Source organism: Photinus pyralis, unplaced genomic scaffold (genome assembly GCF_008802855.1).
Source record: "Photinus pyralis isolate 1611_PpyrPB1 unplaced genomic scaffold, Ppyr1.3 Ppyr1.4_LG2, whole genome shotgun sequence".
In the NCBI taxonomy this organism is placed as follows: domain Eukaryota; kingdom Metazoa; phylum Arthropoda; class Insecta; order Coleoptera; family Lampyridae; genus Photinus; species Photinus pyralis.
This window is the reverse complement of record NW_022170403.1, coordinates 41,664,001-41,689,957: the sequence shown is the minus strand read 5'-3', so window position 1 is coordinate 41,689,957 and position 25,957 is coordinate 41,664,001. Positions and strand designations below refer to the sequence as shown.

Genomic DNA, 25,957 nt, shown 5'->3' with positions numbered 1-25,957 from the left:
GTAGCTCTCATAAAAAAATTGTGGACTGTAGTAAAAATGTTTAATTGCAAACCCAAACGTGAAAATATACAAGAACATAAATTGCGACTACTACAAATGCATGTCAAAGTCAAAGTGATGCAAAGCTTAAAATATATCGACGTCACTCATTCTTGCTTCTGCGCAATAACGACCTCCTCTGGTTTCCAGGATCGGACTCGACATCCTCCCCCCCTTGGAACGGCTGTTCAACATCTAGAGGCAGAGGACAGACCTTACGAACTGCTCTTGTGACTTCCGAATTCGGTGTTTTAACGCTGACCACCCGCACGATCCCATCTGAGCCAGGGTGTAGGTGTGTGATTCTGCCTAGGGTCCACATTTGTGGGGGGCGATGCTCCTCCATTAACAACACTGGGTCGCCGACCTTGGGTTGGACCCCCTTGCTTGAACGCCATTTCGACCTTTCCTGCAGACTAGTGAGGTATTCTAGATTCCAACGCTCCCAAAATTGTTGCCGGATGCGACAGATCTTTTCATAACTCTTCAACGAATTGAATGCTCGTTGTGTCACCTCCTTTTCGGGTATTGTCACCAGCGCCTCGCCAATTAAAAAATGGCCAGGGGTCAAAACGGAATAATCATTGGGATCGGTACTCATAGTGGTAAGAGGACGAGAATTTAATACGCCTTCTATCTGACATAAGAGTGTATAAAAGTCCTCATATGTAAAATGAACATTATTAATTAATTTGTATAAGAGACATTTTGCCGATTTTACCGCTGCTTCATGCAAGCCACCCATATGCGGCGAATTGGCAGGCATGAAGTGCCATTCGATATTATTTTTTGTGATAAAATTTTGCAATTCTTCATTTTTTGTTAATAAAGCCAACTCGTGCCTTATATTCTTTAATTGATTATAAGCTCCGACAAAATTTGTTCCGTTGTCCGAGTACAATTCTTTGGGAATGCCCCTTCTGGCTATAAATCGTTTCAATACTAGCAAAAAAGTGGAGGCAGTCAGGTCTGTGGCAAGCTCTAGATGTACAGCCTTGCTGACTCCGCAAACGAAAACACATAAGTAACATTTTATGAATTTTCTATTCCGTAATTTACTATCATTAATTAGAAATGGGCCTCCGTAATCAACAGAGGAAGTATAAAATGGCCTTACGGCGTTAGACCTCATGGCTGGCAAATCTCCCATAAGAGGACTATAATTTAACGGTTTAGTACGAAAACAAATGATACACTTCCTCAATACTCTTCTGACAACATCTCGACCGCCTAGAATCCAGTACCGCGTTCGTATAGTTGCCAGGACTGCTTGAGCACCCGCGTGCAAGAGTCTCGCATGCTCCTGCTTTATTAATAATTCGACATATTTATGATTTTTTGGTAGTACGATGGGATGTTTGCTATTGTACGACAATTGAGAATTCTTCAACCTTCCCCCCACACGAATTACATTATTGTCATCTAGAAATGGGTTTAATTTTAACAATCTGCCTGCCGCACTCGCATTACCCACTTTCATGTTTTTTAATTCAGCCTGAAAGGCTTCTCCCTGTACTGCCTTTACAACTACTAGCCCCGCCTCGGCCAACTCTCTACAGGTTAATACTCCTTTCGTTTTAATCTTGGCACAATTTTTGAAAAACCGCCTACACCATGCTAGCACACGAATTAGTTTAGTGAGAGTTGAAAATCTTTCGAATAACTCATAGCTTATGTTTACAACCGCGGTGAACACTGTGCTTGACGATCGCATCTCCAATGTTTCAGAAGTTTCATTTTTTACTTTAGAAGAGTACGTTATTTCGATGGATTCCAAAAACTCAGGGCCTTCAAACCAACGATTTTGCTGCAAAGTCTCGACAGAAACACCCCGTGTAACCAAATCCGCGGGGTTAAGTATACCGCTTACATGTGACCATTGACTGGCCTCAGTAAGCTCCTGAATTTTCCCAACGCGATTGGATACAAACGTTTTCCACGAATTCGCAGGCTTATTTACCCAGCATAGTACTATGTTCGAATCGGTCCAATAATGTTCTCTTGCGAATGCAAGCTTAATGTTCTTTTTTACGGTCTCAACCAATTGAACCAACAACACAGCTCCGCAAAGCTCCAAACGCGGCAACGTGATTCTTTTAGTTGGCGCGACTCTGGATTTTGCACATAATAACGCAACCCTGACTTCACTACCGTACACCGATCTGACGTAAACCGCACAACCGTACGCCTTCTCAGAGGCGTCACAAAATCCATGTAACTCAACATAATCAAATCTTTCTAAGACAACGTGACGAGGTATTTTCAACGCTCTTACCTTTTGCAATTCACCCCAGAACTTCGTCCAAATTTCACCAACGTTCTCCGATATCTCCTCGTCCCAACCTAACTGTAACGCCCAAAGACCTTGTATCAAAATTTTCGCAGATATTACTACAGGCGACACGAGTCCTAGGGGGTCAAAAATTTTGGATATCGCGCGCAAAATGTTTCGTTTGGTTAAGGTGTCTAATTCCTCGTTGTCGATTTCAAATTTTATGATGTCTGCTTTAGACTCCCAAATAATCCCTAAAGTTTTAGTATCCTTATCATCCTTAATTACGTGCTTATCGCCTACGCCCTGTATCGATTCCAATACCGAAATCTCATTGGAACCAAATTTTCTTAAATTGAAACCTCCCTGCCGTAATATACTCGTTATTTGTAGTCTAAGGGCAACAACCTCCGCCACGTCCTCTCCACCAGTAATCAGATCATCAATATAAAAATCATCGGTAATTACGCGACACGCGTGCTCGTACTTAATTTTGTTTTCATTCGCTAGCTGTCTTAGACATCTCGTGGCCAAGAATGAGGCAGGAGCAGTACCATAAGTGACAGTTTTGAGTCTATACAAATTTAATTTATCCTCGTCTCGCCATATTATTCTTTGCAGGTTTTGAAAATCCCTTTGTACCCATACCTGACGGTACATTTTCTCAATGTCGCCTACTAACACTACGTTGTGTTTCCTAAATCGCATCATTATTGAAAGTAAATCATTTTGAATCACCGGACCCACCCTCAATATGTCATTTAATGATTTTCCGTTTGTCGTTTGAGCACTAGCATCAAAAACTACGCGCAATTTTGTAGTGCTACTGCCTTCTTTCACGATCGCGTGGTGTGGAATGTAATAAATTAATTCCCCTTCATCAATATCGCTTCGGTGGTCAATCGATTTGACCAATTCCATATGGCCTAAATTGTGATATTCCGTCATAAAATCCGAATAATTGTTTTTCAACACGACATCTCTAGCCAATCGCCTTTCTAGGCTTAAGAATCTTTTTAAGGCTGTTGCCCCACTCTCTCCCAACTCGCACCCCTTAAGGGGGAGCTGCACGATGAACCTACCGTCGACGTCCCTACTCGAAGTGTTAATAAAGTTGACTTCACACTCTTCGTTCTCGCTTGCGTATTCGCGAGGTATTTCGAAATTCTCAACCTCCCAGAATTTTTGCAACTGACCTAGTAGCTTCACGTCTCGAACACAAGTATTGCAATTACGCTTTTGAACGAAATCCTCGTGCGTAATTTTTCCCGTAACGAGCCAACCCAATTGAGATTCTCTTAAGATAGGTTTATTTTTCCCCAACTCGAGTTTACGCGATAATAATATGTCATAAAATACTTCCGCTCCGATTAATATGTCCACCCTTCCCGGCACATTAAAATCCACATCTGCCAAGTTAATATCGGCCGGAATTTGGAAATTAATTTTGTCAAATCGTACCGACGGTATGGTGGCTGTAATTTCATTAATAATCAAAAATTTTAATGTTCTACTAAAGTCATTGTACATAGAACCAATCGTTACTTGGGCTTGGTTGTGAATATTACTGACCACATGACCTATTCCAGACACCGACACGTTTGTTCTTTGTTGCTTTAATCCTAACATTCGATAAACACCTTTACCAATGAAGTTACTATCTGACCCCGAATCAAGCAAAGCCCTTAGTGGAATATTTTTTCCTTGAGAGTTTCGTACCTTAACTATAGCAGTAGTTAGGAAAACGTGGGCGTTGCGTGTGTTACAATGCGCATTTAGCCTTTCTTCAATATCGTTACCAGCAGTGGAGGAATCTTGAATGACATCCGTCTCTGTACTAGCACGATGGAGATGTAGCACGCTATTATGTGCACGCTTGCAGATTCTGCACCTAGACGCCTTACAAAACCTTGCCGCATGACCCCTCTTTAAACAATTCAAACATAAACGCAATTCCCGAATCTTATTTATTCTATTTTCCACTGTCAACTTCACGAGCTCAGGACACTTATAAATGAAATGGCTGTCATTGCATATTAGACAATCATTTCTTGCTTCAGATCGGTCGGAAGCAACGTTCATTACAACCTTACTCCTAACTCCCTTATCAGTTTTCTCTGCAAATTTATCCCCTTTGCTCCCTTGTATGGTCTCTAATACGCGACACTTGTTAACTAGAAACTGCATTAAATCAGATAATTTTGGAAGGTCATTTGATTCCAAGGAATCCTCCCAGGCCTTACGCAAATTTGTGTCCAGTTTATTGACCACCATGTATATAAGTATAGTGTCCCAAGTACTAACGGGTTGTTTCAATTGTTGTAATGCACCGATATGCTTATTGAAATCATCGATAAGCCTACGCAAAGATGAAAAATTGTCCTTTATTAGCGAGGGCATGTCAAATAACGCTTGAACATGATGGTTAACAACGAGTTTTTCGTTTTCAAACCGTTCTTCCAGTAACTTCCACGCGATAGGATAATTTCGCTGTGAAATTTCCAAAGATTTAAGTACCTCTGCTGCAGGCCCCTTTAAACATGTATTTAAGTAATAATATTTTTGTATCTGGGAAATGGCGCTATTTGATTCTATTAGTGCAACAAAGGTTTCCTTGAAATGATACCAATCCTCGTATTTACCATCGAAAGTGGGCAACTGAATTACAGGAAGGCGTACGTTTTCTTTGACTAAACTTGTCTTATTTTCCGTCGATGAAGCATTGCTCACCGATGCGTCACCGGAAGACGCGATAACCGCCATGCGTTCCCTGGCTGAAGCAACGGCAGCGAAATAATTCGTCTCAAAATCGCGTTTTAATTCTGAATAATCGTTTCTATCTAATGATTCGATGTGTAAATGAACCTCATAAAATTCGTCGTACAAAGGGTCTATTTTATCTAACCTGGACTTGATTTCGAAGGCTGAAACATTCTCATTATCGTTAAGCCAAACGGCAAATTCGTTCACCCTACGTACTACACTATCGCGTTTTAATTTCGATACCTTTAAACTGGCCATTATACGAATGCGTTATACAATATTGGTATAAATACAAATTCAATGAACGTACGATTATTGCCAGAATGATGCCTAATGCCCACCAACAATACTTGACTGTGCAATCGCGCTAAATTCACAATTTCCCAAGAGATTTGCACAATGACAACGAACGATTAAATATAATGTATAATGATACCATAAGCGACACTCATACGACAGAAATAAAGCGTTTTAAATGGAATAACAAATAAGGTGCGTAAATAAAACAATGGTAAGGACACTGACCTTGTTCCTCTTGTTAGCACGTGGTTGGTAAGCTTTTCGAACGTGACCTATATCGTTGCTATTCCATCTTTCAATATTATCGATTGTCGGCTTGCAATCACATCCGGGTCGTTGGACCATGAATCGACGTAGCTCTCATAATAAAATTGTGGACTGTAGTAAAAATGTTTAATTGCAAACCAAACGTGAAAATATACAAGAACATAAATTGCGACTACTACAAATGCATGTCAAAGTCAAAGTGATGCAAAGCTTAAAATATATCGACGTCACTCATTCTTGCTTCTGCGCAATAACGACCTCCTCTGGTTTCCAGGATCGGACTCGACAATGTATGTGTGAAGATCTCGAGGATCGCTTGATATTCAGTTGTATCGGATTTTTTAAAATAAATTCGTGTAGAGTTGGTTGCTTATAGTCATCTATTCCATACATAGTCCCTATGTATAATATGTATCTATTACTGTGAACATTTCTAGTTACGAGTATTATCAACGTGTACATTCTAATACAGAAACGCTACGTGCGCTTATTTCATATGACGATAATAGCATTAGTTTTTGTGACAGGGTATTGATTAGGTAGTGTGGATATTCTAAATCGCATTTTACTTAGATTGTTATACATAGTAGGTATACCGAATATATTCAGCTCAAGACAAAACACATTACGTCCGAAACGACCTACGCTTTATTGAAAAAAGATTGACTAGTTTTCATTAGGTACGTTGCCAAAGTTATATAGGCCTTAATGTAATTTGATTATGTCTCTCAGATACTTTTTCTGACAGTATCGATCTAATGAATAATTTATAAGCCTTCTTACAGCTCGTTTTTCTTTTGGATGGTTGGTGAATGGCTTTACGAATGAGCCTTTCTACCAATATTTGTCAATTAATCCTATCATTTCTAGATGAAGCAAATAAATGCTAAATATTTGCCAAAGATTCCTACAGCAAGTTCCATTGTGGAGTCATGAATACATAAAAAAATATGAAATTGCTTCACCAAATAACGTTTTAAAGCGCCAAGTAAAAGTAGACGTAAACTGGACGGCTTTGCATAAGCGTTGTTGAACGTATCTTCAATATAAAAATGGTGCCTTTAGACTAGCGAGAAAACTCACGCGATTTTCTGTAGGACACTACTGTCGCAAGTGTAAATAGCATCGCGAGTTCATTTGACAGAACTCACGGAAGAATTCTCGCAACACTTTTCTTGCCAGTTTTAGACGAGAAAAACTGTCAACTAATAAAAGTAAACAGGCAAAAGTCCAGCTCACCAAGTTTTCGCAGAACTTCCATTTCATTTCGATATTTCGGCGAGTAAACGAGCGAGTATTATTATATTGTGGCACGTAAATGAGTATCCTGCTTTTTAATTTTGCTATTCCCTTGTAATAATTCTTCCTCAAGGTCTACCGCTGATGACATATGAATAAAATTTTTAAATTGTTGGGATTGATTCTCCGTAGGCCCCATACTTTTCTCTTCTTGAGATACATTCTCTCACCCAACATTTCGCATAAAACTACTACAGCCGCGGCAACACAAAGATGTCCTATTGGCGCTAAAACGCCGCATTTGCGGAAGTTAAAAGAGCTCTCACCCAACTTGCCGGACAGTTTATCGCGACACTTATTGCTCACATTGTAAATACATGTGGAAGTTTCTCGCGCGAGAATGTCGCAAGTAACTTGCTAGTCTATCTGCGCCTTAAGCTCCACCTGAACCCCACCCAATCATGTCACCCTGTGATAATTACCACACTTTTAAGCTCACCTTAGGCCACACGTTTCAGTTCATTCCTTCCAATATTACAGATCTGTAGTGAAAGTTAGCTCAAATAATTAAACACTGGCATTACTCCAAGGTCTACCTAGATCACACAAGTACGTACCAAGGTCCAAGACGTTATGTGCCTGTTATCAAATTCCCATTCGGAAGTCCTCAGAAAAACCATTCTGTGACATTTCAGCGAGGAAGGGAGGGAGGAAGAGAGAGAGGGGGAGGGAGGAAGAGAGAGGGTGAGAAAGAGATGAGAGACCGGGGAGCGTAATGGCATTGTTTACTACGGTGCAACGCAGTACCAGGTTGCACTGCAGTAAGGTATGGCAAAATGTACGCTGCGTTTGCTTTGGCAATTCTTACTGCTTTACAACGCTGTAGTGTAGTAAGCTTTGGCCGCAAAGAAGGCGATAGTTAGTAAGACATTGAATCAGGACTCCGCATATTAAATGCCTAAACATCTCTACGTTGTCCCTATAAATTTAAAGTATGACAAAGGTATTTTACTGATGTGATGAGTGATATCGATTCAGAAAGAATGCCGCCGTGCTTCTCTAATGCCACTTTTTTTAAAAACAATCGAAAAAAACAAAATATATGGCGTTAAAGTTGCGACATTTTAGTGATTTTTAAAGATCAATTTCTTCTTAAAAAAGCAAAAAATGAAAATTTTACTATTAGAGAGGCCATACATTAGCTCTTTATTTATTAGTATATACAAAAAGATCATTAAAAAGACAGTCCGTTTTTGTCATTTTATGGGGAGAACGGAGGCACTGTTTTGCAAATATTTAAGTCTGTATCTTAGCGTCACATTACGGCAAATCACCGAACTTTTATATAGACAGAGAAACTTGTGAGACAAATGCATTTATGGGAGGTGCTAAAAATGCAAGGAAATTTTCTTATCTTTTAACTGTGATTATGTGTCGGAAACCTTTCGCTCGCTTCATTTGCGTCCAAGGCAATTATTACATGGGACACAAATGTGAGACAATTCCGTGCAAAGATAAAATTGTTGTACCTCAAAACAAAGTAGCATTGAAATTATTCGAAATTGATTGTTGGTTAGCACAATTTTGAACCCTCAAATTAACAAGTTTTTATTAAAAGTAAACAGTATTTTTGTTCTTCAGAATTAATGTGCGTAATTTGCACATAGGTATAGGTATGTAATTAAGGTTGGTCTTTCCGTCAGAATGTTTGCAATTTTTTTGCTACATTTCGTACAACATTCAAATTTATTTATAGTATGTCTCAGACCTAGGAGTAATAAACCACCCGGCCTACGAAAGAGTATAATTATTTTTACATAGAAGTAGCGCCGTAGCGGATAACAAATATTTTCCACCAAACATATAGGTATTTGAAGTGAGAAATTAAAAATGTGCAGCAGCAATGTATGGGGATGGTACCTACTTCGGCAATACATGCTGGGGATGTGAGCAGTCATAGGCGTGCGCTGGTATATTTTCGTTATTTCTTAATTCTTTATATAATTACTGCGATTGACGATATATTGTATACTAGTCCAGTCAATCTATTCTGTCCCCCTAGAAACCTTCATATAAAATTTCTGTCAATCAAAAAATAACTGAGTAGAAGTAGATATTCTGCTGATTAACATACCAAAAAATGGATCTCCGAAAATGACCGCTAATATTGTAAATTTATTAAAAACGATTGAAAATTCACAACATAATGCTTCGAACACTGATAGTTGCACTTTAGCTTGAGGTAAAAATACCATTTTGTAGAGAAATTAATTGTCTTTAAATTTGATGTGGGTATTTATGTCATACAATCCCTTTTTTTATGTTAAAAATTCTGGAAACTTTCCAACCCCGATTACACCAAAGCGTTAGGGTCGACCCAGTCTAACCGTGAAAAAATTAGTGACAAGCTGAAATTTGGTAAATAAGTTGATTTTGGAGTCCTTAAAATACCACCAAACCCCATAAGTGGTCCGCCGTGTCTGTCACCTCCAAACTACCTTTGAAAGGGATTTTTTTAAGTTTTTTGTCAATATCTTGAAAACAACGCTATTTGCAAAAGAATGTGAAGATAGACAAATTAAAGCGTAGGTTTGGTGCTGTACCAGTGGCGAAGTTATAATGTTAATTTTATTTTAAAAAATTAATTTAATTTTTTATTTTTTTTTGTGAAATCTAGAGAAATTTCTCAAAAATATTTAGGTAAGAACATTCATTTCGTGCCTATTCTAATGAAATAAAAAATCATAACAGTGGCAGTACTAATTTTTTTATGTCATCCCTTTTTTAATGCATTAAAACGATAATATATTGTAATATATTGTAGTCAGTAGGTATCGATCTATGCAGTGCAGTAGGGTAACTTATTATGAGGTAGTGTAACTAAAATACGATCCGTTTAGGCAAATGAATACTTAACATAGCATAAGTTTTTAATTAGGTATCTACCTAATTAGATATTTCTATACCTATATTAATTCGTCAGACTCTATAACTGTCTACAATTCTACAAGCTAGGGTACACTTTAGACCAATTTTTCGCCACGAGTTGAAAAGCCCAGATGTGGTATCGCATTCAGAAATGGCGTGCATGGCAAAAATAACATTTTTAGAGGTCCTAATTTATGTTGACATTTTTAAATATCCATGACTTTATTTGGTTTTCAATTTCCTGGCCGCAACATATATAAATTTTGTTTGGCATAGTGACTTAATGAACTAAATATTTTTGACAAATTTGTCTTTATTTCAATCAGAAATTAAAACATTAGTCTTTTTAAAAATAACCAAAATTAATATCATAACTCCGCCACTGGTACAGGAAAATATATAGGTATAGGTTTTATAGGAAAATATGCTTAAATTTTTCTATCTTCATATTTTTCCCTAAATAGCTTTGATTTCAAGATACGTATTCCCAAAAAACAACAATAGGCATTTTCAACCCTTTGAGGGTTTTTTTAAGGGTTAGGTGGGGGTAGGGTTTGGTGGTATCTTATGGAACTCAAAACATGCGTTTACCCTGATCAAGTTTCAAAGGTGATCTTTCGTACCCGCTTACGCTTTCCAATAAATCAATTCATGACGAGAATTTTATTGCAGTTCTACAGCAGAGCCTCGGAGGGAATCAAACTACTAACTCGATATCTAGTAATAATCCAGGCGTTAGTGGTGCGGGAACCACAAATTGTTCTTTTACAATAAATGTTAATGTTCCAAATAAATAATTATGGTCAAATTTATGTTGGAGTTTTTAATGAATTGTTTGAAGATGTCAAATTTAGTGTATAAATAACAGTCCGGTAAGTGTTGCTTAGCGACACTTACGGACGTAAATTGATAGTAATCGAACATCTACGGGTCAGTATGAAATAAAAAATAATAAATCGAGTAAGTACCTACATATGTGATATGTGTAAATAAATTCCTTATTCAATTGTCTATTCACGTTACATTGAAATGAAATGACTGAACTGAACGGAGTAGGTACTATACGCGTGTAGGGTAGGGATAGCACGTTATACTTTATCATTTTTAAGCTCCACCTTTACTGGCAGTTTCGAATACTTCGTCTCCTACCGCTGCGTCCCTTAGAAAGTACTGGAGCAGCTCCCGATTACTCTCGAGCGCTTATTTCGCAAATAATTAAAATTGTTTAGTTTTAACTTGTTGGGGCGCAGGTTTTTGTTTGGAAAAAATTATTTACGCATCTATCTACTACACGGTGGAGAGAAGGTACCAATATGGTTCTTTTGTTTTATTTTATAGCTATTAGTAGGTAGCATATATACCTACTTTAATTGGCTCTTGTATTTCCAATATTACCTACAACTATAGCTTGACCGAACCGATTCAGCACCTACATGGAGTTGAAGAGTGATTTAAACATTTCGAAAAACTTAGAGACGTTGCAAAAAATTGCAGAACACCCGAGATGGCAAACGGCATGTTGAAATTAAACAAAGTTCTTAGACAAATTTCGACTCCGATGCAAATATTAAATTAGGTACATTCACAGCGTTAAACAATCCCAAGGAACCCGTAAAATAGGAGTTCAGGCCATTGCATTCAGCCGAAGAAAATTACGTCCTTCTGCGTTTGAAAACAATCAAACAAAAAAACGACGCCACAATCTGGGGCTGAACATAACACATAGGTAATAGACCAAATGCAAAATGGCATTAACATTTTTTCGTGTTTTAAATTTGTGAATGCATTCAGTTATTAAAGGTAATTAATTTTTCTTATTCTCATTGTTTATTCTTTCTTAACCCACTACTCTTCAGTCGTCACTTGTGACTTGTATATGGTTACAATCAATCAAGCATTGTTTACAGCGTAGTAAATAATGTCCTACAAAACATCGCCTTCTTAGGGGTCAAAGCTTACTACACTACAGCTTACAGCAGCGTTGTAAAGCAGTAATGATTGCCAAAGCAAACGCAGCGTACATTTTGCCATACCTTACTGCAGTGCAATCTGGTACTGCGTTGCACCGTAGTAAACAATGTCTTTACGCGACCGGTGAGCGAGGAAAGACCGGGGAGCGAGGAGAGAGGAGAGAGCGGGTAGCGGGAGAGGTTGAGAGAGGGGGGGGGGGAAGAGGGAGGGGGAGGGGAGGAAGAGGGAGAATTTGAGGTTGGTCAATTATAGGAAGTAAAATGTATCATTTTAGTATAGCGTATACAGAGATGTCGCTTTAAACAAACAAGACATCCGAAATTAGTAATACCCAATACCCTATATTGTCTGTGGTAATACATACAGATTCACAATAAATTGATCGACTGTCCGCCTATCGGTGAGCGTGTTGAGCAAATAATTTATATGGCTTTGCCTCAACATTGTAAGTAAATGTGTGTAGTTCTTACATAAGAATTTTCTTGAACGTTAATAGAGACATCTGTTAATGACAACAAGAAGTAGCACGAATAATATTACTTTTTTTTATACAGTGACTTTAAACGAGACAGTGGCGACAATAAGAGCTAAAAGCTTCGCCCAGCCGTCATATTGCATGGAAAATACAAATTAGAAATAATCAAATATCAATACGATTGCAGTGCAGGCAACACACAATACACGTATGACATTTGTTGCGTACAATTCAATATTAGGAGAAGCCAATTTATCTGCGTCGTTTTATTTTAAAATACTTGAATGAAATTTTGTATGTAGGCAAATAAAAATTAAATAAAATTAAAACTAATGCTGAAGCAAAAAATTTGTTTTGTGCATGCGCAATTCAATTCGACTAAAAATACGTAAAACAATTGTTAATCATGTGCAGACCCACATTTGTTATTATTTTGTAAACCAATTCTTCTAAAATTTTAGGGTAGGATTCTTTTTGAAATTGAAATAAAACGTCAAAAATGGGTGGAACATTTTTACGAAATTTTAACAGACGTTGTATCTTACACATTGGAAATGAATGCAAGTGGAAATGCGCTCTTTGTAGATCGTTTACGATTACTTTTATAACTTGTTTTTTTTCTGCGCCTGTACCTAATTGTCAACAGAAAAAGTGGTGGACTAGCAATGCAGTAGTTAATTTCATTCGCCACGTTTAACATGGAAGTTCCAAATGACACAGTTTATCAATACCACAAATAGTGGTGACTATAGGAAATAGCATTGACTAATGGATATAGATATACCTACCTATTTGAATGACCATATCAAATAATTTCCGAAGCAACTCACCTGACTCTGTGAACCACAATACTCTATCCAAGACCTGGAAAAACCACTCGTTCAAAAAAGTAATATTTAGGTGCTATATGATTATAACGCGGCATTCATTTAAATATTATTTCAAATTTTTCATTACCATGAATTTCAATTTACAAAGTTACCTACTTATATATTTTTCCTAAGTAGTTACAAATAAAATAAACCAAGTTGATGAATCAAACATGATATTACTGAAAAGAGAATCACATAGGGGTTATTTGAATTCAAAATAATTCAAAATCAATTTTGGAGGCTATAGGTGATTATATGAATACCAATCGTTTCATCTTTTTGTTAGTTGGAATTGGTAGAGTTCGATAAAATTATGTTATAAGGTAGAACGAAATTGAAGTTGGTTAAATTATCTTCTACTGAACCGTAACGTAATGCAATTTCTCTATTTGTGACCGTCGAATTTAATATGTAGAATGTAGATGCTTGATAACAATTTTAGTTGTGCAGTTTTAATGCCTTCTAAGCCTTCTACATATAATTATATTTCGGCGACTCGGTGTGCAGTAGGTATGTACCCAAGGATGCTGTATGGATTGCTCGATCCCTATACTTGCGATGTTGCCCGCGTTTAAGTCATATGTGACGTCACCAACGGATCTGGCTGTCAGAATTGACAGCTATAATATTATGAGTTGTCAACGTTTTTGCATTAGTGGTAAGTTCATAGCTCTCCGTTCATACGTTTCCGTTTGTCCGTTAGCCAATCAGAAGACAGCAAATTTTTAAATCGTACGTCGTCCGTTTACGACGGAAAAGTTGGTTGAAGTTGAACATTTACGTTTCCGTTGGTCCGTTTTTAACAAGAGTGAGGTTATGTTTGGTATGTTAACAGCGTTCGCCTATTCGTTCTTCACGGTAATAATCAGATAGCAATGTGTTCTTACTTTCGTACCATTTTCACATACTCAAAATCACGGAGAGTACACTACAAAATAAAGATTAGGTTATGGTTATACTTGCAAATGTACAATGTGGACGGATTGCTATGAACCTTAATAAAACGTACTATCCGTTTGACGGATCAACGCAACGGATGAACGGAGAGCTATGAACCCACCTTTATTTACTGTGTGTATAAAGGTAAGTTCATAGCTTTCCGTTCATACGTTTCCGTTTGTCCGTTAGCCAATTAGAAGACAGCAAATTTTTAAATCGTACGTCGTCCGTTTACGACGGAAAAGTTGGTTGAAGTTGAACATTTACGTTTCCGTTGGTCGGTTTTTAACAAGAGTGAGGTTATGTTGGGTACGTTAACAGTGTTCGCCTATTCGTTCTTCACGGTAATAATCAGATAGCAACGTGTTCTTACTTTCGTACTATTTTTACATACTGAAAATCACGGAGGGTACAGTACAAAATAAAATTTAGGTTATGGTTATACGTTGCAAATGTACACTGTGGACGGATTGCTATGAACCTTAATAAAACGTACTATCCGTTTGACGGATCAACGCAACGGATGAACGGAGAGCTATAAACCCACCTTTAAGTGTTCGCTATATTGCAACAAAAATGCTTGGACTCCGACGTGCAGTATTGGACTGGAATAACAATTTAGGGTAGTATTCACATTTTACACTCAACTGGCACTCATTTTAGCCAGTGCCAAGAAGAACGTCGAGAAATCGTTATTTTAAGATGGACAAAGTTTAAATAAACTGATTTAGCTGCAATTTCCATGGATGATGAAGAGTAAAAAAAACAAAAAAACGCAGGATGAAATGGGTTCACGACATTTTGAGTATGCGAAAAACCGAAGAAGAATTTGTAGACTTGTAGACGATGAATGACAAGTGTTTTTAATTTAAATACCTACCTATAACATTCATTTGGACGTATTAGAGCCCCTTCTTACCAGGCGTTTTTTGAAGCGGCTGGTAGCGTGACCCCTTCACACGATGCGATTTGCAGCGCCACAAGTAGCACGAAGCGATTTTCAGAAGCGCCTTCACGCAACAAAAGCGCACGTACCAAGAAGGGGGGTCGTTTTTTTAAAAACTGGTGTCTGGTTTGAGGAGAGTTGATTTACTTGTGCATTAGTAAAGAGCGTACATATTTGTGTACTGATATTTTGTATATAAAGCTAAGTTTGTTATGTTTAAGATTGTTATTACTGATATGTGTGGGTTGTAGTTCGACCTTTGAAGGAAGGCGAAGCCGTATTAGGCTAAACACTTCATATTGTGTGGTAAAAACCATTGTAGCACGGTGTTGCAAACTCCAAAATTATAACAGAAATTGTACAGAAGAGACTTGTAATAAACTTCAGTTCTTATACTCATCTGAGAAATAAAGCTAATTTCTCATCGGGAGGAATGGATTTCCGCATAACCGTATCTTTTTTTCGAAGATAATTTCCACTCTGCGCAGCGTTTCAAAAACGCATCGTGAGAAGGAGCTCTTAGAATCTTACATAATATAAAATACAAATGAAAGTGGTGCACAAATCGAAAAATAAAAGCATGCGATGCGTCTGGGTCCGCCAGTGACGTCACTACACGCGGCGAAAAAATTCAGTGATCGAGCAATCCTTATATTATATAGCATCCTTGGTATGTACACTACTCCATATACATATACAGGGTCCTGCAGCAGCGCATCGGTCTTTTCTAGCTTATTCATACCTAGTAAATAGTATATTAAGATACAAGTGTATAATCAAGTCTTTAAAGCACGCGCAACGAGTTTAAGGGCACGACGCAAAGCGGAGTGCCTTTAACGTTGCAAGTGCTTTAAAGAACCAATTATACACGTGTATCTTATAGTATTTTTTATTATACCTGCAGTATAATTTAAAAATAGGAAATACAATGAAGTCATATTGACGTTATACTCGAATACATGTCTAATTAAGTGGGCTGGGTGTTCGTAATTTCACGATTGCCATGGAAATGTCACTTGACGTTTGCTTATAAAAATCATCGTCTTTGTGAATTAAACGATTTCCGTTGAAAAAGATAATACACCGTCCATTAAATCGATTGTTGTAAAATCTAAACAAACGTTGGTAGGTGTAAAATCCAAATCCAGTAAAGCCTATTATAAAGAATATGAAAAGTTGTTTCCATAGATGGAATAGGAAGTTACTTACGAATAAAGTCTTAAATGCATCCGCTGGCATATATGAAGGAAATGTCAAAGGTATTTAAATCTTCTATATTTTGGTGCATTCATTCAAAACTTTAAAGCAATGCTGCGATTAAAAAGTGGAACAGATTTGGAAGCATACCCTAAATTACGCGCGTTTGTGAAAGCTTCAACCAAAGGATAGGTACACAAGCCAAAGCAATGATCTGCATTTACAGAAAGCGACCTAAGAGGATTTTTTATTTCATCCAGATGACAGTTTCAAAAGTCATACTTGAAGTATCGTTACTTAGCAACTTTAAAGCACGTGTGTTTTAAAGGCCTTTTTTCGCACGCATTTGAGTGTTTAAAACGGAGATTGTGATTCAGGTATAATAAAATAGTATATTAAGATACAAGTGTATAATCAAGTCTTTAATGCGCTCGCAACGAGTTTAATGGCACGACGCGAAGCAGCGATCGGCAGCGCAACGAAGCGGTCTTTTTCTGTTTCTTCGCATAAGCGGAAATTATAAAAGTATCTTCCTCATTAGAGGACACAATTGTTAAATGAATATTAGGATAACAGATGACAGAGTGCCGCTCCGCGTCGCTACGGTGCAACGCGCTCTATGTGCGACTGTGCGTATATAGTCGGAGCCACGTATACTCAAGGTTAGTATGTTACAGGTTGCCTCGTAACTGCAAAAATGGGGATCCAGTCGTCTGCTAGTGACGTCACTGGTAGCCACTCAAATTTCGTTATCTTGTCATTACCACAGAATAAGACCTTCACAGAACAGAAACATAAATGGCGCTAAATTGTCACTGATTACAGCGTTTCCCGTGGTTGTACGGAGAACTATTTATCTCAGACTCAAATCTCGTTACAGGAAATATTTTTACCGTCGATTTTATACGTACCTACACAGGTTTTCCACATGTCAATTTTGACTTTTGAAAGATTTAAAATATGAACAAGTTATGTGACCGTAAAAATTGTTGTGTGTCGGATTGTAACAATAAAATATCAAAAAGGCATCGTTTCCCACATTTTGAAACAGGTTGTTTTGTGCTTGAAACGCGAAGAGGGTTGAAATGTGCTGTTATTTCTTTCCTATTTATGCAAGGTAAGTAACAGGTACAAATGGACGCAGAATTATTACCAACTGTACCTATAGGCGCAAAAGGGTGTAGACTTGAGTTTTATATTCATATAGATGTAGATACTTATATTGTAATTCGTTTTAGATAATTCAACAACTTCCACTCTCGCTTCTCAAGTAACCAGTAAGCACCAGGATCAAGTTAACATTTGTTGTCGAAAACTTGTGTGACAATTTGCTGAAACGGTTTTATCACCTCTTGGAACAAAAAATTTAGTTCTAAAGATATTTTTTAACAAACATTTAGTCCAAACAGCAATTAAAACCAAATATTTCGTAGGACAACTAGTTACGTAAGGATCTTTTTGCAAAGTGTTCACTTCTACAAAGCGTAAGTTGCACTTACTTCTGAGTTTTATATGTAATTTGTAAACATGTAATTTAAGATGTCTGTGTTAAATAATGTAATGTGATTGTATCTAAATATACTTGCAATTTAACAACTGTGTATTCTTGATCTATATTTGTGATTTAGATCGAATTGGGGAAATTATGGATTTAGAAGCTGGTCACCAGATGGCGCTACTCTGATTTTGATGCTTTAGTTCACAGTACACCCACCAGGGTACGCCAAAATACCATACAAATTTGTAACATTGCTGTTTCTATTCTGAGAAGGCCGTATTCTGTGGTCATTACCGCTTATGTGACAGATGTGACATACGCGTAGGTTATAAATATTGAACCTCCTGTAATACCTGTGTATCCAGAACCTAGAAATATTATTAAAAGGGTCGTGGAATTCTTTGACAAACAAAAAATTGCCAGTATGTGGACATTTCCTTTGGAAAAGGCTACAGAGCTAATATAATATATAATATATATAATATATATAATATACCAACCTTGACGTATACTTGGGTATGGCTTATTTTTAAAATCAAGTGGTTTAATATTCAGGCGACGTCAGTCGACGGTTAATCGACGTGTTGTTATAATGCGCACCGATAGATGTCTCCACTGTAATCTGTCAAACATAGATATATAAATACCTACATACAGCCATAGATATATAAATACATAGATACAGCCATACCCTAACATAGTTCAAAAGGACGTACCATCTATTACCATCACTTTCGGCACATTAATTACGTATAGCGCTATCCTTTATAGAGGTACCCTGAGCATGGAAGACAAGATTCGCATTATTTATTATAGCTGTCAATCAAATTGTTAGCACAAATCACACAGAAAATTATCAGATTTGAGATTTTACAACATAAATAAACCGCCTTTTTATTTATTTAAATCGCATAGCAGCAAGAAATGTTACATTTAAAATGGAAGATGTTACTTAGAAAGCTGGAAAATGAAGAATTTGAAAAAATTACAGCTGACAAATGGAAGAAAGTGTGTGAACATGTGGAAAGTGATTAATTTAAAAGAGAAGTTATATTGGTTGATGTTTCTGAACTTTAAAATAAGTGTTAATAATGACAGTGATGATTCGGATTTGTCAATTTCATCTGACGATGATTCGGATTGTGAACTTTTATAAATGTAATGAATGTTCACTAAATGAGTATTATCACCAATTGGATATCATTGCTAAGATGTTGTATTTATTTGAAATAAATGTACACGTGTAGCTTACTTACTACAATTAGCACTATAATTTCAAAAAGAGACCCCACCGATTGGACATATGCCGAAAGGTAGGCAAGACGCGTAGCGACCAAAATTTGATATTGCACGCACACACAGTCTATAAATCTCGTTTTTCTAAGAATATTGCACGGATCCTTCTTTGTGATCATGATACAAACGCACTGCATCAACATCATATAGGCCAAAATGATAATTGGAAACGAATTCACTTCCTGTCGCAACTAATCTTCGTAACCATTACGCCTACAACCATGCAATTAAAATTAAATTGTTGAACATAAACTTTACTTACTTACGGTTTTTTTTGATATTCTACAAGCCAGCAATGAATTCACTGCAGCACATCATGCCAAACAAGGTAAACATAGTCCCAAATTTGAATGGCGTAGCTCTATGTAATAAAACTATTTCAGGAATAACAATTACGGACGCGTCTATTATTATGGCAAGCACTAATGTTATTCGTATTCAATTGATAACGCAATAATTACATAATATTTAGTGAAAAAACCGCCCATCATGTTTAGGGCGAATATTTTTAGTTAGATTTGATTTCGCGCGATCGTGAAATGTGTCAACTGTCACATGACTTATGGGACGCGCTAAGTTTGTTTTAAGCGTCCGATTCGCGTACGACATAGAAGTTAATGCAATAAAAAAGAGATAGAACATGTTTCTTCTTGGTTAGAAAGTAATGGAGAGATGTACAAATTTCTTTGATATGTTTTTTAAAAACCGAGGTACGTTTGTTAAGGATGGCTGTATCTAGGTATTTATATATCTATGCATACAGCCATCCTTAACAAACGTACCTCGGTTTTTAAAAAACATATCAAAGAAATTTGTACATCTCTCCATTACTTTCTAACCAAGAAGAAACATATTCTATCTCTTTTTATTGCATTAACCACTATGTCGTACGCGAATCGGACGCTTAAAACAAACTTAGCGCGTCCGATAAATCATGTGACAGTTGACACATTTCACGATCGCGCGAAATCAAATTTAACTAAAAATATTCGCCATAAACATGATGGGCGGTTTTTTCACTAAATATTATGTAATTATTGCGTTATCAATTGAATACGAATAACATTAGTGCTTGCCATAATGATAGACGCGTCCATAATTGTTATTCCTGAAATAGTTTTATTACATAGAGCTACGCGATTCAAATTTGGGACTATGTTTACCTTGTTTGGCATGATGTGCTACAGTGAATTCATTGCTGGCTTGCAGAATATCAAAAAAACCGTAAGTAAGTAAAGTTTATGTTCAACATTTTAATTTTAATTGCATGGTTTTAGGCGTAATGGTAACGGAGATTAAGTTGCGACAGGAAGTGAATTCGTTTCTAATTATCATTTTGGCCTATATGATGTTGATGCAGTGCGTTTGTATCATGATCACAAAGAAGGATCCGTGCAATATTCTTAGGAAAACGAGTTTTTAGACTGCGTGTGCGTGCAATATCAAATTTTGGTCGCTACGCGTCTTGCATACCTTTCGGCATATGTCCAATCGGTGGGGTTTCTTTTTGAAATTATAGTGTTAATTGTAGTATGTAAGCTACACATGTACATTTATTTAAAATAAATACAACATCTTAACAATGATATCCAATTGGTGATAATACTCATTTAGTGAACATTCATTACGTTTGTAAAAGTTCACAATCCGAATCATCGTCAGATGAAATTGACAAATCTGAATCATCACTGTCATTATTAACACTTATAAAGTTCAGAAGCATCAACCAATATAACTTCTCTTTTAAATTAATCACTTTCCACATGTTCACACACTTTCTTCCAGTTGTCAGCTGTAATTTTGTCAAATTCTTCATTTGCCAGCTTTCTAAGTAACATCTTCCATTTTAAATGTAACATTTTTTGCTGCTATGCGATTTAAATAAATAAAAAGGCGGTTTATTTATGTTGTAAAGTCTCAAATCTGATAATTTTCTGTGTGATTTGTGCTAACAATTTGATTGACAGTTATAATAAATAATGCAAATCTTGTCTTCCATGCTCAGGGTACCTCTATAAAGGATAGCGCTATACGTAATTAATGTGCCGAAAGTGATGGTAATAGATGGTACGTCCTTTTGAACTCTGTTGGGGTATGGCTGTATCTATGTATTTATATATCTATGCTGTCAAATGGTGAATGTGGAATCGTGATACGCCGCGTCCGTTTCAAAACTTAAGGAGATTATTTTCATATAAGAAGAGTAGGTAATAATTTGACGTGTGGTGGTTAATTATCAAAGTAGAAGAAATGTTATAATTATACCTACGTCTGCGCACTGATTGTAACATAACCTGCGCCGTGCGTAAGTAAACAAGATATCCTAACCGTAGGTATTAATTATTACATTATATTTCAGATGGGATACTGGCAATTCGTGTTAATCTCAAATACATATTGAATTTGAAGCTTTAGAACAGGAAAAACAGTTGTAGTGACATTTTACTTAACCAGTGTCCTATAATTATATGCGCATCATGTAAAAATGACAATATTTTAAGCAAGTGTATATCAGTTATGCATAAACAAACACATTTTTAATTTCACAACAATTGTATATTACCAATTAAACACTCCGCAAATGACCAGAAGTTTTTAAAGAAACCGTTTCTTGACGTATTTGTTGTAAAAACGTAAAAATAGGGAATAACCAGGTACACGCGAAATGTCAAATGACAGACAAAAAATTAATGCAAATGCAAGACGTACGTTTTGGACCGGCAATATGAATTGCACAGCAGACTCATGTTGCGAATTGCCATCCTTTTCTAATAAGCTGCAGTATGTGTCAGACTGTAAGAGACAAAGTGAACAGTATAAGTTAATTATTACGATAGACTTGGAATGTGAGTGTCTTCCACGTGTAAGGGGGGTGAATGAATTCTGCAGGCCATCGTGCTGGCTGTGCCGGATCCCGATATATCCCAAGGCTCCGGTAATGCGGGAATGGGTCATTCTTCGGTTAGCGCCTGATAAGAGGCGCTATTCGCTCGAAGAGGTCATGGTGTCGACCCAATGCGAAAAGTACTTACAACGCGCGGCGTAACTCTTTCTCAAATAGGTATGAGCTCGATCATGACCCTTCAGAATGTCATCACCAACGACGCATTCAACCCCAATCGCCAACCGATGTATTTGGAGATCCAGGAGAGCTCAGCGCCAAATCGGGACGACGGAAAGCCCCCCCCCCCCCCCAGTGAATTACCTAAATAATTGGCCTTATGATTGTAGACGTAGATTACAGAGGGACGTTTCTGATGAAAGTTGAGATTACAGTAGATTTATCGCATCTTAATTGAGTTCTGACCAATAATTAGCTCTATTTAAGTAGCTTCTTCCCTTGTTAAAAATACCAACCCTTCCGCCATTTCATTACACTATTTCTATCAACCTAGACCACAGTATTAGTGACATCGTTAAACAAATCGTAACACCAATAAGCTGTGCAAATGCCGCCATGAAAGAGAGAAACTTTTATAACGCGCGAGCTGCAAAAGGCAAGGCGCTACAAAAAATACCATGTGCTTTTTAAATAAAAACACACGCCGCTGACCGGCCAGCTAGCTCTGTTGACAAAAGGGTAAACAGCGGAGAGAGCAAGACAAATATACAGGGACGTGGGTAAAAGAATTCAATACAATTGGTAATGGCTCCGTAGCTATCCTCGATTTCAACTCAATCTTCTCTACTTACGGTTAGTGGTTCTGGTAGAGTCTTTTGGGCGCCACCTAATTCGTCCAATTTCGCTTATCACTACCCGAACTAGGAAAGGTAGCTTAGCTTGAAAAATATGTAACTATAATCCCACAAAAATAATTATTTATTGGGGCGCTCTGCACCTTCATAAAAGCACAACCAAAACTTCGGTTCCCCAATGGGAATCCCAAAAACTTAGGTCCAACTATGAGGCTTTAAAAAATAAATACTCCAAATTAATTCAAACATAAAACATTTACAAAAAAAAAATTTCCCCCATGAAATACGGAATAAAACCCACCAGAATCTCTGGGGTCAGAACACAAATATTGTTACCGTGGCACAAGTGATGAATTAGATAAAGTGATTTCAATCCCTTAATCGGTAGCTTGGGGGCAATGAAGTGGTTCAAGTCGTTACGAGCTCGTACGTTACATACTGGTTATTACTTCGTACATGGGAGTAATACTTAAGTGATTATCAATTATCGTATCCCAATATTCCAAGCTGACTAATTAACAGTATTACTATTGGCTTTAGTGCATATGCCAATTACCACAATGTGGGTCCAATTCAATACAAACAGATAAATTTATAACATTTACATCACCACAGGATCAAATATTTACGTCTGAATGGCTCCTCTGGGTCCTGGTGTAAGTCTTCTACGTAGTGCAATAAAAAGGTGTCGGTTATTAGAAGAGTTCGGCTTAGCCCGCAAGATCGTAACGTTGCAATGCTAGACTTTACGGCACTGCTCTGCAATATTCTGTCGCCTAGCTTCCCAAGTTCAATCCATCCTCAATAACATCTTTCGGTACGTAGATCGGTACAAGGATTTTATCTAGTACAAGGACTCCTATCCAATACAAGGACTCTCTAAGTAGAGAGTAAACAAAAAAAACTTCGTCAAACAGCAAGTAATGTAAAAGGCGTTATATCGTGGATCGGATCGGTATCGATGAGTGTTTCGGCTTCAAGATTAAAATTCCATTTCGGAAAGTTGCTGTCGATTTAGATTCATTAACGACACAACATTTAAGTTCGTTGGCAAGTAAAAATGCTTTCGCAAATGGTTAATTCACCAACGGAACATGAAGATAGTAAAACACACACGTTCCTCTTGCAAGTTCTAGCGAGAAGACCCCACTTTCTTTCCGAATTTCCGGCTAGTGCAACGAAGAAATTTATCTCCAACCAATTAAATCACAGAACGGCCTTTACAATACCATATAAGGAAATCTCCAAAACGCTTATCGAAAACGGAAATGAATTATCACCAATACGAACATAGATAGATATGAAAATAACACCAACGCAAATGCATAAAGTTACTAGATGGGTTGCATTCAGCGCGGCGCAAAAAGTTATACACAGAGTGAATAAAAGTGAAATATAGACAACATGTTGGTATTGTTTTAAAACTGTTACACTTTGTTTTAACATCAATCTATCTAGAGAATTATGGATGAATGACGAAGAAATTTATAACCACACTGTCGTAAAGTGTTTCAAAAGTTCGGCTTTCGTTCCCAATTACAAAACTCCCTAACAAGCTTTCAAACATTCTTAATTAAGACATCGGTAAATTAAATGGCTACGTCAGTTGGAAAGATTCAATGTATTTAATAAATTGCTTTTGAATGTATACGTATTTAAGCTTATAATATAGAGAAATGTTACAAGACAACGATAGTGCAATTAACAATACTCTTAGATCCAACTACAAGTTTCGATATAATTGTAATTACGTGACTACCGAACAGAACGGTTTAGACGTTCTTAAGTCATTAAACTTTTAAAGCACGTCGAATGCAACAATTACGTGCATCAGATCATGTACTCTGGACATGTTCTCGTACAACTTCAGCGATTGGGCTGCCCAATACGTGTGTCTAAACACGCAAGGAATTGGTGAGGTTAGACATGAAAAGTGTTAATCGTAATACCTTCACATGAAGATGGCTTACCAATTGGCAATGTCCTTATCTAGTCCAGTCATATTAGTGTTTCACCTCGGAATGAGAGATAAGCTATAAACTTGTATGAACCTTTGTATATATTATTAATTAGAAGTATTAATTAATAAACAATGCAAATTATTTACTACTATATATTTTAATGATTTATAACCATTTTACAGCCTATTATTTACAGACACTTACAGTTGACCTTGCATTATGCTGTAAATTGGTAAACACGGCGCGCTCTGCGCCCTCTATCTCAAAAACAGTTGAGTATATAAACAAATGTTTCAGACAAAAGTTGTAGAGAATTTAATTTTCTACAATTTTTGTAATAATTACAAATAGCCTTAAAACTATAGCAAACAAGATATTTGGAAAAAACTAATTTTTGTAACCTTTGACCTTTAATATCTTAAGACGTGGACACGAGATTTTATAAGACTTTTGAGACAACTTTCAGAATGCAAAAATAAACGTTTATACAAGTTTATAGCTTATTATCTCTCATTCCGAGATTATACCTATTTTTTGCCTTAAGGCTGGGATTGCCTGAAAAGATAAGTACCCATAGTAAAGGACAAAGATTTTTTCGTTAGAATGTGCTGGTACCTAATAATGAATAGCGTAACTACAGCAGTTTTCTATACAAATATTTAAATCATTATACTCTCTTTAAGTGGGCCCCAAACAACACAGAGGGTGCTTTAAAAAAAATGCAATTTGATTTGCATAACCACACGACAAGAAGATACAAAACACAAACGCAAGGTCGTTCACGGCTCCTTACAGACTGCTAGGTTAACAAAATTATAATTAGCTCTCTACCGCACATAACTTGAGGAGAATAATGAACGCTTGTAACGTAACTTATCAAGTAAAAATCGCGTAATTATTGGCATGGGGGACTTTCAAAATTAAGGTCGTAAAATTGGTTCACAAGTGGCGACAGGGGCTTTTTGTTTGGGAGGACTCTCAGTAAAACTCTTGATTCCTTCACATAATGAAATTCAATGTCATTACGAAGTGTGTTTGTTATACTTATAAGTTATAACGATCCTAGTGCCTATTCAAATAACAGGTAACTAAGACTTTGTAACTAACGAAATGTTATTACAGTAAAGACGCGTTTTGACTTTTAGGACTTGGGAAAAGTTCAACCATATTTTCGTTTTTTTTATATTTTTCTCTGAAACGGTAGGGACATTTCGAATTAGAACAAGCAAAAGCTTTTATGGAGAATGGATTTTTGTCAAAAAGTATAGTAAAAGTTTTTCTTCTTGTAAAGTCAATCC

The 25,957-nt window shown here is 36.9% G+C and overlaps 1 protein-coding gene across 1 annotated transcript; it reads right to left on the bottom strand.

Moving 5' to 3' along the window:
- Positions 1-62: 62 nt before the first annotated feature.
- LOC116163624 lies at positions 63-5,922 on the bottom strand. The gene is made up of 2 exons (XM_031477651.1): positions 1,166-5,922; positions 63-1,135 (listed from the first exon to the last, which is right to left on the bottom strand). Exons 1-2 carry the CDS (start codon positions 5,330-5,332, stop codon positions 143-145), a joined length of 5,160 nt encoding a protein of 1,719 aa, XP_031333511.1. The 5' UTR covers positions 5,333-5,922; the 3' UTR covers positions 63-142.
- Positions 5,923-25,957: the final 20,035 nt, after the last annotated feature.

Bases quoted from the DNA above. Each gene is read 5' to 3' on its own strand.
- LOC116163624 (XM_031477651.1), bottom strand. From the start codon at position 5,332: ATGGCCAGTTTAAAGGTATCGAAATTAAAACGCGATAGTGTAGTACGT. The intron at 1,136-1,165 runs TCTAACGCCGTA...TTTTATACTTCC, and splicing joins GAGATTTGCCAGCCATGAGG to TCTGTTGATTACGGAGGCCC.